General features: G+C 41.1%; 1 protein-coding gene across 3 annotated transcripts in view; it reads right to left on the bottom strand.

Moving 5' to 3' along the window:
- The window catches only part of dmrt1 (doublesex and mab-3 related transcription factor 1), a 184,698-nt gene that overhangs the window by 53,620 nt on the left and 117,873 nt on the right, over positions 1–13,205 (bottom strand). The window contains exons 5-6 of one of the 3 annotated variants that reach the window (XM_070881385.1): positions 12,375–12,549; positions 5,047–5,106 (exon numbers count right to left, since the gene is read on the bottom strand). In XM_070881385.1, the coding sequence (XP_070737486.1) occupies positions 5,066–5,106; positions 12,375–12,549 (216 nt within the window). In that variant the 3' untranslated portion in view covers positions 5,047–5,065. Of the gene's footprint in view, positions 1–5,046; positions 5,119–12,374; positions 12,550–13,205 lie in introns of all 3 variants that reach the window. The other 2 variants (XM_070881376.1, XM_070881369.1) reach the window with 2 other exon arrangements.

A 13,205-nucleotide genomic window follows, 5' to 3' on the forward strand; every position in this document is an offset into this window, starting at 1 on the left:
GGAGAAATGTGAAGTTATCCACTTTGGTAGGAAAATTAGAAAAGCAGAGTATTTTTCTAAATTGTGAGAGATTTATTACAAGAGGATTTGAGTACAAGTGTAAGTTGGGTTGGATTTTTGGCTTTGATGTTTTTGGGGTGATAATGGCGGTGGGGCGGGAAAGTTAGTGCCCGGGAATAATTTGATAAGTTTGGGCAGATGGGCCGAGTCAGGGGCGCAGCGCCAAGGGAGGTGTCGTACACCTCTCTTAGTGTTAGGATGGGAAACGCCTGAGCTAAAGAGCCGGGCCGGGAGCGCTCCAAGAGACGCCTGGGTACGGGGGTGCAGGGGGACTTAAAAAAAATACCACAAAAACATTCCCAAAACATTGCCCACGCCACCACAAAACAAATTGCAAAAAAATTAAAAGAAAAAACAATCACACTTATCTTAGCTGTCCATTGTTTATCTCTTCGCAGTCGGGATCGTTGGACCACCTGATTTCCCAGGCGTTTTCTGCGAGGCTTTGCATCGTACAGGTTGATCAAGAATCAAAACTCGCACCAGTATCGCAACCAGGGGCGTTGCACACTGAGCGCAGCTCTTCCGGGCGGTGATGCTCAGTGCTGCCGCTATACCGGACGTGAGGATCGGTGCGGGGCGCTGGAGGCTGTCCGCCCAGCCAAAACACCTCACCACCGCCATTGGCGCCACTCCAGGGTGAAAAAATGGAGTGGAGATGATCCAAATATCCAGCCCAGGAGATCTTACTGCAATTATATAGGGCCTTGGTGAGACCACACCTGGAGTATTGTGTACAGTTTTGGTCTCTTTACCTAAGGAAGGATATACTTGTCATAGAGGGAGTGCAACGAAGGTTCACCAGACCAATTCCTGGGATGGGAGGATTGTACTACGAGGAGAGATTGAGTAAACTAGGTCTATATTCTCTAGAGTTTACAAGAGAGGTGATGTCATTGAAACATACAAAATTCTTACAGGGCTTGACAGGGTAGATGAAGGGAGGACGTTTCTCCTTACTGGAGTGTTTAGAATCAGAGGTCACAGTCTCAGAATAAGGGGTCGGCCATTTAGGACTCAGATGAGGAGAAATGTATTCGCTTGGAGGGTGGTGAATCTTTGGAATTCTCTACCCCAGAGGGCTGTGGAAGCCCAGTCATTGAGTATATTTAAGACAGAGATCAATAAGATTTTTGGATATTAAGGGAATCAAGGGATATGGAGATAGTGCAGGAAAGTGAAGTTGAAGTAGAAGATCAGCCATGATTTTAATGAATGGTAGAGCAGGATTGAGGGGCCGAATGGCCTACTCCTGCTCCTATTTCTTATATTCTTAAACTCAAGGGAGTACAAGGTAAATTTTACGCAATTTGTCTTCATAATTTAACCCTTTAAGCCCTGGTATCATTCTGGTGAATCGAAGACCAATACATTTTTCCTGAGGTTCGGTGCCCAACACTGAATGCAGTACCCCAGATGGGGTCGGACTAAGGCTCTGTACGGTTGTCCTTTGTATTCCAGCCCGCTTGAGATGAAGGCCAACATTCCATTAGCCTTTTTGATTATTTTTTGTACCCATGCACTAGATTTTAGTGATGTACATGGACACCTGAATCCCTTTGTTGCTCCACAGCTCCTAGTATCTTATCATTAAGAAGATATTCTGATTTGTCTTTCTCAGATCCAAAGTGGATGACCTCACACATCCCCACAGTGAACTCTATCTGTGACTTCCGTCCACTCACTTAGTATGTCCCAGGCCCTTTGCAATTTGTTGTTCCCATCTACACAATTTACTGTGTTGGGGTCATTAACATTTTTCCATAATTTAGATGAACTGAGTATTTTTCTGTATCTATTGTTTATTTTCTATTTGAAGCAAAGAGACAACAGACTTGATTCATTCCTTTGTGTGCTATTTAAATGTGAAAATTTAAAAAAAGTAAAGAACTAGTAGCCCCCATATAAAATAATTGAATATTTATTAGTAAAATTAAAGTACTGCATTATCCACTACTGTAGTTGCAGACAGTAGACAGAACATGTATGTGATGACTCCAGCATCTGTGGCTCACTGCAATATACTTATCAATTCTAACCAGAATATTAAGTTTGCAGGATAAGATTTTTAAGTTGCTGACTGGTTTCACCAAGATTCTTTTATTTTAACCAAGGAGTATATATTTTTTAAAACGTTTAATTGTTTTAAGTTTCAGCATCATCATAGGCAGTCCCTCTAAGTGAGGATGACTTGCTTCCACGCCAAAAAGGGATGAGTTCACAGGTATTTCAATGAAGGATCTAATACTCCAGATCACGAACTACATCGTGAAGGGTGGAAGATGCCTGTGTGTGGATTTTTTTAACGTGTGGTGGCCGTTGCAGGTTTGACAGAGCTAGGTCTTGGTCCAGTGGCAAGGATTACCCAAGATGACTGGAGACCAGCTCTGCTGCATGGACCTAGCGCGCACACATATCGCAGTGTGGGCTGGCCCGTGTTGCCCCTGGGCCCTCGCCTCTTCTGGGCCCCAAACTCACTTCCATCTACAGACTCTTGCCGCTCCTTCGCCCCTCCTGCTGTGCCCGCCCGCACTGCAATCAGTGACTGACACTAAGTACCACTACCAGCAAGCACAAGGTCACAGCAATTAAATAATTTTACACTAAGAAGCCACTTTAACTACCTTTCCATGATGTGTGATTATCAATGCCCATTTTATCCATGTGAAACATCATACAGTTCAAAATGCCTGCATTTCATCTCTAATATTTAACAGTGCAGTGCATTTCTTTCATTTTAATAATTATACAAAAACAGCATCTATAACAATTGTCGCTGACAAGCTCAGGCATAATATAATTGCACAGGGGTCAAGGTTTAAGACATTTTCTGAAACTTTGTTCTGCAAAGATATGTGAGCCTTCATAAGTTGAAGGCGTTTGATAATGCTTTAATTTTGGCACCAACTCTCCTCTGCCCACCCCAGAAAGTGGCATCAACTAAATCTGCCTTTGGTCAATGCCACGAGGTTATGGGGGAAGATTACTGGACTGATTTCCCTTCCCTGACCATGGAGTTTAAAAGGACATTCTCTCCTAGTCAATGCTGTCATCATTATGGAAGTTCAATCCCAGGTGTTCCAACAGTATAAACACGTTAAGATATATATCTTGAGATACTGACACTGTCTAAGCATCAGGGCAAGGAGAGATCAAAATAGTCTGATTTGAGTAGGTCTTGGAACAGTACAGTAACCTGGATTGGTAGTTTTCCTTTTCCTATATTCTCATGAGAAAACAGAAAAGTGAACTCTAAAAGCGGCCCAGGCCATCTTGAGTAGCTAATGGGCGATGTCTTCAGGTAAGCAACAGCATCTCTACTAAGATACTTTTAGACTTCTGGTACAATCTGCTTGTCTGTCTTTAAACTAAAGGTAGTTCCTATTTACTGGCACTGAATGAGCGAGGAAGCTGGAAATCTGATGGCAATGCCTTTTTCATTCTGGTCTGACACAAAGTACAATGGCAATGAATGAAAAAACACCGACTATGTTTCAAAGTAAATTCAATTGCGAACAGTCACCCCAAGTATTCTAATTTCCTGAAATAACAATGCAAAATAGCTGTCCTACTTACCTGCAAAAATTCTGTAGATATTGGACCCCAGATGCATTTTTGTCCGGTTGAATATAGACATTCATTACAGTCACCTCTTCATTCATATATTGTACATATGTATCACTTGTTCCCATAAAGGAACAAACAACTGTTCTACTCACACAGATTATTAGCTGCTTGTACAACTATCTGAGTTGGGAAAACCTGTAGTTGCCAAACAAACTCAAGGCCAGAATCAAGTAAACTACCTCTCAATCTCATTTATAAAAGTCACGCAGCTGTAACATTAACCACTGGAATAGGGCTATTGGGCTTTTGTTTCCAGCTCTTTAATCTTCCAATCTATGCTATACGATGCAACATTTACTCTAGCACACACCTTTTTGAAATACTAAAATAACTGTTACAATGTTACAACGAGGATCAAATTAATTCAACCAATTTGGGTCCAATCCATTTACTGCTTAGTTCTAAAGCACTTCCTTATAGCTAGCCTCTTCTTTCATTGTAATAAACACGAGTTAAGAATTTGACTGGTACACAGATTAGTTACTGGTTAGTTTTTATATCACTACTTGGCTGAATGAGAAGGCAAGGGGGAGTTACAGGAAGGAAGCCGGCATAAACTTGATAAATGCCTTCCGCTGCAGTTGCTCTCGGTATGTTGCTACTTTACCAAATTGGAGAGAAGTAACCACAACTTTCTCTTCCAGATCTGGAAGATGTTGAAATGTTAGATGAAGGTAGGTAGTTGTCTCCATTGATCTGGTTTTCCCATCTTCCCAAACTATGTGCAAAAGTCATGCATACAGTTATCTTTCCGAGAAATGCATCTGGTATTTTGAACACGTTTTAGATTTAAAAAAAAGAAAGACTTGCATTTATATAGCGCCTTTCACGACAACCAGGCATCGCAAAGCACTTTACAGCCAATGAAGTGCTTTTGGAATGTAGTCACTGTTATAATGTGGGAAATGCAGCAGCCAACTTGTCCCACAAACAGCAATGTGATAATGACCAATAATCTGCTTTTGTTATGTTGATTGAGGGATAAATATTGGCCAGGACACCGGGGATAACTCCCCTGCTCTTCTTCCAAAAAGTGCCATGGGATCTTTTATGTCCACCTAAGAGAAAGCAGACGAGGCCTCAGTTTAACATCTCATCCGAAAGACGGCACCTCTGACAGCACAGCAATCCCTCAACACTGCACTGGAGTGTCAGCCTAGATTTATAGGCTCAAATTCCTGGAGTGGGACTTGAACCCACAACCTCCTGATTCAGAGGAGAGTGTGCTACCCACTGGGCCACATAAGCCCATAGGCTAGGTTTGTTTAAAAAAGCAACAAATGAAGCGATGAACAAAAACGTTGACTACACAAAACAGGTACAAGAAGCTTTTATTTGTTATGTAGTCCCTGACATTACCTCTGGTGATGAAACCGTTTCAGGCTGAGAAGTCCTCACACTCGTATTCCTTTGGCGAATCTGGTAAGCAAACTAAACAGTGTTTGTACTGCTCATATAGTACTGCCAACATAATGTTTCCATTCCTTTACTAAAGTACTGGAACATTATATTTCTAGCAACAGTGATAACTGAGTGCTTTTAGAAGAGAAAATGTGACAAGAACACTTTGCTGATCACGATCAAGAAGCTTTACCTGCAGGGACTCAGAGATTCCTGTCCCCAGAGACACTCAGCAGCTTGCATTGAGTGGCATTCCTGAAGGGAGGTCAGTGCTTCTGAATGTTGTCAATAGTCTGCTCTTGGTGCATTGATGTGAACAACTGTTTTAATCACTGCAGATTATTTTTTTCTGATGAATTTTAGTCCTCATCGAGAAATGTTAATGCTGAGGGAATGGAAAACTTTCCCTTTTCAGTTACCCAATGTCAGCGTAAAGAACTCCCAGGTCAGGCACAGCAACAAGCAGCTGCACAGTAAAGCTCCCTTTACTCTGCTCCAATAAAGCGCCTTAATGCTACCCTTAGGAGAGCACTCCCTACAGCTCCAGTGCAAAATTTCCATTTCCCATACATTAGCCTCTCTGAGTAAGATTGCCAATTAGTGTCAAATTAGGAGCAGTTTTGATCTGTGGGTTCATGCCCACGAGGAATTGAGTTGCGACTGTCCAGATTCATTTCACATAGGATCCTTACAGCCAGCAGAGAGAGGAGACCTTCATCCCATCAGCCTGGGCTGATAAAAAAAAACAGGTACCAGAAGTGAAACAATAGTGTGCAACGTTGCTGTACTCCCACCTCCCAGTGCAAGACAGGAGACTCTCAGTTCTAACAGTAAAGCTCTTTTTATATGTGTGCATCCTCAATTAAATGAATGAAATCAAACTAGAAACATTGTTAAAGGGCATCTTAGCAGCAGTATTAAAGTCCTCCCTTCTGTCACACAAATCGTCTTTCCCATAATTAGATTTTGTGATTGTTTATTTTAAGCTGTTTTGCATTCCTCTGATATCTGTATCAAGTGCTGGCTGATCTCGCCCATGACATTTTTTCTCCTGAATAATATAATTGATGTAACATCTAGAGGGCTGCATTTCAGTGGGAGCCATCCTGGGGGCTGAACGCCTGCCCCTTGCCTGTGCCCTGACTTTGAACCATTTCCTGGAGGGTCAGGAGCATTTTAAGTATCTGAGGTAGGGGGCTGCACCTTTTCGCACAGCTGGGACATCTGCCCTGGCTGAGTGGGGAGACAAATTGGAGCAGTGTCATGACATGGTCAGCGCCCAGCCATGAAGGGTTTTTTTTCTGAAGTGTCCCAAAATGTTGAATGCCAGTTTTGTTAATTCAATCACTCTACAAATGACTGCACTGTCAAAACGGACTATCTAAAATTTACATCCTCACCCCAGGCCCTTAGCAATGCTGGATGCCAGAGACACACCAGAGGGTTGCCAGTGACCGTGCTGTTTCCGATGAAGTAGTTTGGCATGGGGAAAACTATACTTCAGGGTATTTGTGGTAGCAACAATAGCGCTCTTTAAAAATTGACGGAATTATTTTAAAAGGGAAAAAGGGAGTACTCCGAAGAAAAAGTAAGTTTTTTTTCCCACTTAACCATTAATTATATTCCTTCTCAGCTTTTTTCCTCCCTTCCTGAAAGCACTGACACTTTAGATCCAGTGACACGGGCATCTGTGCGGTACCTTGCCCAAAAGTCTATTCCTCCAACATGAGCGGAGACAATACTGTCAGGCTATTTGACTGTGAATAGCATTATAAATCCAATCCAGTCCTCGCCTACATATATATATATCTGCACCTTCCAGCAGAAGTTACTGGATAGCAATGAGGAGTGGAAACCAGGCTAATTTTTCCCATCCCTGGCCCAAGAACTCTGAACCAAGCAGGGGAAAATTGTCGCACCTAACGGTTGCTGCAGCTGAGATTAGCAAACTCAGCACAGATTGGGAATTAAGCCTTGGAATTTCTGGTCCATATGACTTAGTGCTTCACTCAGCCTTCATCCATTCAGTCATTTGGAAGGTATCTAAGTTGTATCTTTAGGTTGAACAGTGCTGATTCCTTTGCTAACAGTGTAGAGCATACCAACTGCAGGCTAAGTGTATCACGCATGGCAGAGAAAATAAATTCTACACTTGAGGAGCACACAGTTCAAAACCAATTGACATACAGATAAAGTAAGCTTGCTGTACGCACATTTTCAAATGCTTTATTCAAAACTGAGAATCATAACAAGCCGTGGCAAATTCTTTAATGACTGGAGAATTGTTCCATCTGATAGGATAAACACATTCTTCAAGGTGCTACTCCATTAATATCTTGGAGCACAAAATTACTGCACTGAATTGATGTGGAGAAAAATAATTACAGCACTTTTGCAGAATGACATTGTTGGAGTTGGAGGTCTACTGAAACTGTGGTCAAATAGTCTTTCCCAAGATGGAACAAAAATTTTCCTCTCTGCTGGCTATAAAAATTCTGACAAATTTTGGGCAGACTCAAGCCCAATATTTTGCCATAATTTAGTTCATTTGGCAATCGCTCAGAGAGACCGTCAGGATGGCTGGTGTGGAGAGGACATCCACTTATCATGGAGATTTGCATCAGAATCTGTCCAGCAGGGAAGAAAAGCTAATCTTTAAACATTGCTGCTGAGTAAACCAAGATAAAATACTTATTACCTTCCTTCAGTTTCTCAGTCCCCTTACAGCACCTCTCTCTCTCACTCACTACACAGACTTGCTTTCAGTTGTGTGCACTCACTCTATGTATATTGGAAGCCAATTTTGTTTTCTCCCTCATTTCTAAAGTCAGTAAATATTCCTCTCACAGCAGTGAACAGACACCAATCTCAGCCTGCAAGTTGCCTACTGAGTGAATCCCAAATCTTCTCAAGGAATCGGTGACAAAGGAATCCTAGTTGGAGCACTCGTGTCCCTCATACTAGAATTGCCGCGGCTCAGTAGAATTCAGCACCAAAACCCTTAACTTCAGATTTATAAAAAGGGCACTGTTGCTAACGTGCAGAATGAGTGCACACTAATGAATTGACAATAATATGGGTGCAAATTCTGGAGTGAGAGGGGGGCAAAGGACAGAACAAGGTACAATGGGAGAGGGAAGCATTTAAAAAAAATCCTAGCAGCTATTTTTAATAATGTTGGCCCTAAAATGACACTGCGAAATAACTATGTCCAAACACGTTGGTCTGAAACTTCTCTCTTCGCTTTTTTAGTGGAGACACTAATTACTTATTTTAACAAGTTGATGCCTGTCTTACTCTAGATGTTTGCACCAAAAGAGTACCAATCACAAAATATACTCCACTGTCTATTAAACATTTTAGAACGAGCTGCGAGAGATCATTTGCATTAAAAAAAGACGTTGAACATTCAGTTCTGACTAAAATTCTGGTAAATCACGCTTCACTTTCAGATGCTGACTGACCTATTCTGTATTTACAGAATTCTCTTTTTAATAGAAAGGGCTTTAAACTAAATAGTGGGAGGGAGGGTTCAGGTGAGCAGATATTAAAAAAGTCAAAGAGCAAGGAGAAGGCAATAGAGCAGGGTAGCACTGGGGGAACTGATAACCAGAGTGTGACAAGAAGGAACAGAATATATAAACATAAGAGTGCATTAGAAGGTGGGGTCAAAGCAGGGAAAAATGGTTAAAAAAAACAAAATTAAAAGCTCTTTATTTGAACGTACGCAGCATTCGTAACAAAATAGATGAGGTCACGGCACAAACAGAAATAAATGGGTATGATCTGATAGCCATTACAGAGACATGATTGCCAGGTGACCAAGGCTGGGAACTGAATATTCAGGGGTATTTGACAATTTGGAAGGATAGACAGAAAGGAAAAGGAGGTGGGGTAGCTCTGTTAATAAAGGATGAGATCAGTGCAGTAGTGTGAAATGATATTGGCTCAGAAAATCAAGATGTAGAATCAGTTTGGGTGGAGATAAGAAATAATAATGGAAAGAAGTCACAGGTGGGCATAGTCCATCGGCCCCCTAACAGTAGCTACACTGTTGGACGGAGTATAAATCAAGAAATAATGGAGGTTTGTAAAAAAGAAATGCCAATAATCATGGGCGACTTTAATTTTCATATTGATTGGCCAAATCAAATTGGCCAAGGTAGCCTTGAGGAAGAGTTCATAGAGTGTATCCATAGAGTGTGCAATGAGACAGGATTAATAAATTATCTCCTAGTAAAGGATTCTCTCGGAGTGATCATAGCATGGTTGAATTTCAAATCCAGTTGGAGGGTGAAAAAGCTGGATCTCAAACCAGTGTCCTAAGCTTAAATAAAGCAGACTACAAAGGTATGAATGCAGAGTTGGCTAAAGTGGACTGGGAAAATAGATTAAAGTGTAAGACGGTTGATGAGCAGTGGCGGACATTTAAGGAGCTATTTCATAACTCTCAACAAAAACATATTCCAGTGAGAAGGAAAGACTTTAAGCGAAAGGAGAACCATCCGTGGGTAACTAAGGAAATAAAGGATGGTATCAAATTGAAAACAATGGCATGCAAAGTGGCCAAGATAAGTGTGAGGTCAGAGAATTGGGAAACTTTTAAAAAACAGCAACGGATGACTAAAAAATAAGAAGCTAGATTATGAGAGTAAACTAGCAAAAAATATAAAATCAGATAGTAAGAATTTCTACAGGGTATATAAAAAGGAAGAGTGGCTAAAGCAAACGTTGGTCCCTTAGAGGATGAGATTGGGGAATTAATAATGGGGAATGGGGAAATGGCAGAGACTTTGAACAAATATTTTGCATCGGTCTTCACGGTAGAAGACACTAAAGACATCCCAATACCCAATAATGGATAATCAAGGGGCTATTGACAATTTGGAAGGATAGACAGAAAGGAAAAGGAGGTGGGGTAGCTCTGTTAATAAAGGATGAGATCAGTGCAGTAGTGTGAAATGATATTGGCTCAGAACATCAAGATCTAGAATCAGTTTGGGTGGAGATAAGAAATAATAAGGGAGGGAGGAACTTAAAACAATCACTATCACTAACGAAAAAGTACTCGGTAAAATAATGGGACTAAAGCTGGACATGTCCCCTGGACCTGATGACATGCATCCTAGGGTTTTAAAAGAATTGGCTGCAGAGATGGTGGATGCATTGGCTGCAATCTACCAAAATTCCCTGGATTCTGGGGAGGTCCCAGCAGATTGGAAAACTGCAAAAAAGAGGGAGACAGAAAGCAGGAAACTATGGACCAGTTAGCCTAACATCTGTCATTGGGAAAAAGCTGGAGTCCATTATTAAGGAAGCAGTAGCAGGACATTTGGAAAAGCATGATTCAATCAAGCAGAGTCAGCATGATTTTATGAAAGGGAAATCATGTTTGACAAATTTGCTGAAGCTTTTTGAGGATGTAGCGATGCAGGGTGGATAAGGGGGAACCAGTGGGTGTGGTGTATTTAGATTTCAAGAAGTCATTTGATATGGTGTCACATAAAAGGTTACTGCACAAGATAAAGGCTCACAGGGTTGAGGGTAATATATTAATTAGCATGGATAGCGGATTGGCTAACTAACAGAAAACAGAGAGTCGGGATAAATGGGTCATTTTCCAGTTGGCAAATGGTAACTAGTGGGGTGCCACAGGGATCGGTGCTGGGGCCTCAACTATTTACAATTTATATCAATGACTTGGATGAAGGGACCGAATGTAATGTAGCCAAATTTGCTGATGATACAAAGATCGGTGGGAAAGCAATTTGTGAGGACACAAAAAATCATCAAAGGGATATAGACAGGCTAAGTGGAGTATAATGTGGGAAAGTGTGAGGTTATCCACGTTGGCAGGAAAAATAAAACAGCAAATTATAATTTAAATGGAGAGAAATTACAAAATGCTGCAGTGCAGAGGGACCTGGGGGTCCTTTTGCATGAAACACAAAAAGTTAGTATGCAGGTACAGCAAGTAATCAGGAAGGCAATGGAATGTTGGCCTTTATTGCAAGGGGGATAGAGTATAAAAGCAGAGAAGTCCTGCTACAACTGTGCAGGGTATTGGTGAGGCCACACCTAGAGCACGGCATAGTTTTGGTCTCCTTATTTAAGGAGGGATATACTTGCACTGGAGGCAGTTCAGAGAAGGTTCACTCGGTTGATTCCTGAGATGAAGGGTTTGACTTATGAGGATAGGTTGAGTAGATTGGGTCTATACTCATTGGAGTTTAGAAGAATGAGATGTGATCTTATTGAAACATATAAGATAATGAGGGGACTTGACAAGGTGGGGGAATCTAGAACTAGGGGGCATAGTTTCAGAATAAGGGACTGCCCATTTAAAATTGAGATGAGAAGGAATTTCTTCTCTCAGAGGGTTGTAAATCTGTGGAATTCTCTGCCCCAAAGAGCTGTGGGGGCTGGGTCATTGAATATATTTAAGGTGGAGATAAGACAGATTTTTGAGTGATTTTAAGGGAGTGAAAGGTTATGGGGAGCGGGCAGGGAAGTGGAGCTGAGCCCAAGATCAGATCAGCCATGATTTTATTAAATGCGGAGCAGGCTTGAGGGGCCAGATGGCCTACTCCTGCTCCTATTTCTTATGTTATATTCTTATTTGTAGCATTCACATTGTCTTTATATACTAAAACTTAGTTTCAGATATGAGAAGGGTAAGCTGGTACGTATTTAATCATTTCTATTTTTATTTTGTCATGGATGTTCTTCCTTAGCTAACTATGTTCTAATGTCATGTTTTGTGATGTAAACGAACTGAATAATAAACTATTTCTGGAACAATTAACAGGCATCATAATTGCAATGTTTTGTTATTTTCTGTCCTTTCATTTTTCTACAGTACAAAGGAAAAGAACATGCAAAAATGTTCAAACCTACAAAGGAAGATAGGTAAAAGAATTCCGCAAGGAGATGTGGGAAATGGAAAAAAGTCACACTGTGCAGTAGGAAGTACACTTTTGAGGCTGTAGTTAATGCACATTTTTTGGGCAGAGTAGAGGGAAATTTGCCTTGTATCTGACCTCTGCTATATATGATGTCGGGAGCGCTTGATGCTGACATTCAATGAAGAAAGTAAAAATGTTTTATTGCCCAGTTCTATTCACCTTGATGAACACGTAATTCATCCACTCCAAAAAAAGGCTTCATGTGCATTGCACATAACTTGACTTTGAATGGAATGTATGCTGAACAGAGTCAGTAAAACATGCCTTGCGTAACATACTGATACTTAAAAAAAGTTGAACAGGAAAAAAACTTTAACCTACCATTGGATTTTACATCTGAGAAAGAGGAACCATCTTCCAGAGTAAACAGCTGAGGAACACAAGCAGCTGTGCTTAGGCCCTGGCCCAGGTATGACGCAGCTGAGTAGTATGAATGCATCCTGTACTGAGGTGTCACATTGTGACCTGAAAACCGGCTCTCTGGAGTTTTCATTTGCTGTAATAAAAAACAAACACATTTTCCATTTATAAATCCTTTGTGCAGAACAACAGGCAGATGTTGTTTGGTACTTTGTTCATTTATGGCATATTACAAAAGTATGAGCCAATCTGCAGGGACAAAAGGAGAGTTTTTAGACAGAGAATGGGGCTATATTTTGCTCTGTATGCTAATTTTAGCAAAAAAAAAAAGAAATTCCGAGTACAGTGGGAAAAACTGTTTTATACTCACATCTACTTTTACACTATAATTAGTGAATGGAGAAAAATGTAGCTCATAGTGGATACACATCAGCACGTGAAGGTTTACAGAAAACAAATGATTGAGGAGCTCCCCCTGTGGATCAGTATGTAAAAATATAGTTAGTAGGACATCTACTTTTGAGGCCGGAGTTAACACACGTTATTTCAGCAGAGTAGAAGGAGGTTTAACCTGTCGGTGGCCTATGCTATCTATGAGCCTGCAAAGAACAAAAAGAGTCCAGGTTTCACTGGCGGTCATTGTTGAATTAGCTAATTTCAGGTGGGCAACAGTACACGCGTTAAAATTTGCCTCAGCACTGCTGGGAGAGAAATCAGTTAATTTTCAATGATTCCCATTAGAAAGCCTGTGTGTGTGGATGTCAAGTGAGAACAGGACCGGGTTGGCTCTGA

Source organism: Pristiophorus japonicus, chromosome 1, assembly GCF_044704955.1.
Source record: "Pristiophorus japonicus isolate sPriJap1 chromosome 1, sPriJap1.hap1, whole genome shotgun sequence".
Taxonomy (NCBI): domain Eukaryota; kingdom Metazoa; phylum Chordata; class Chondrichthyes; family Pristiophoridae; genus Pristiophorus; species Pristiophorus japonicus.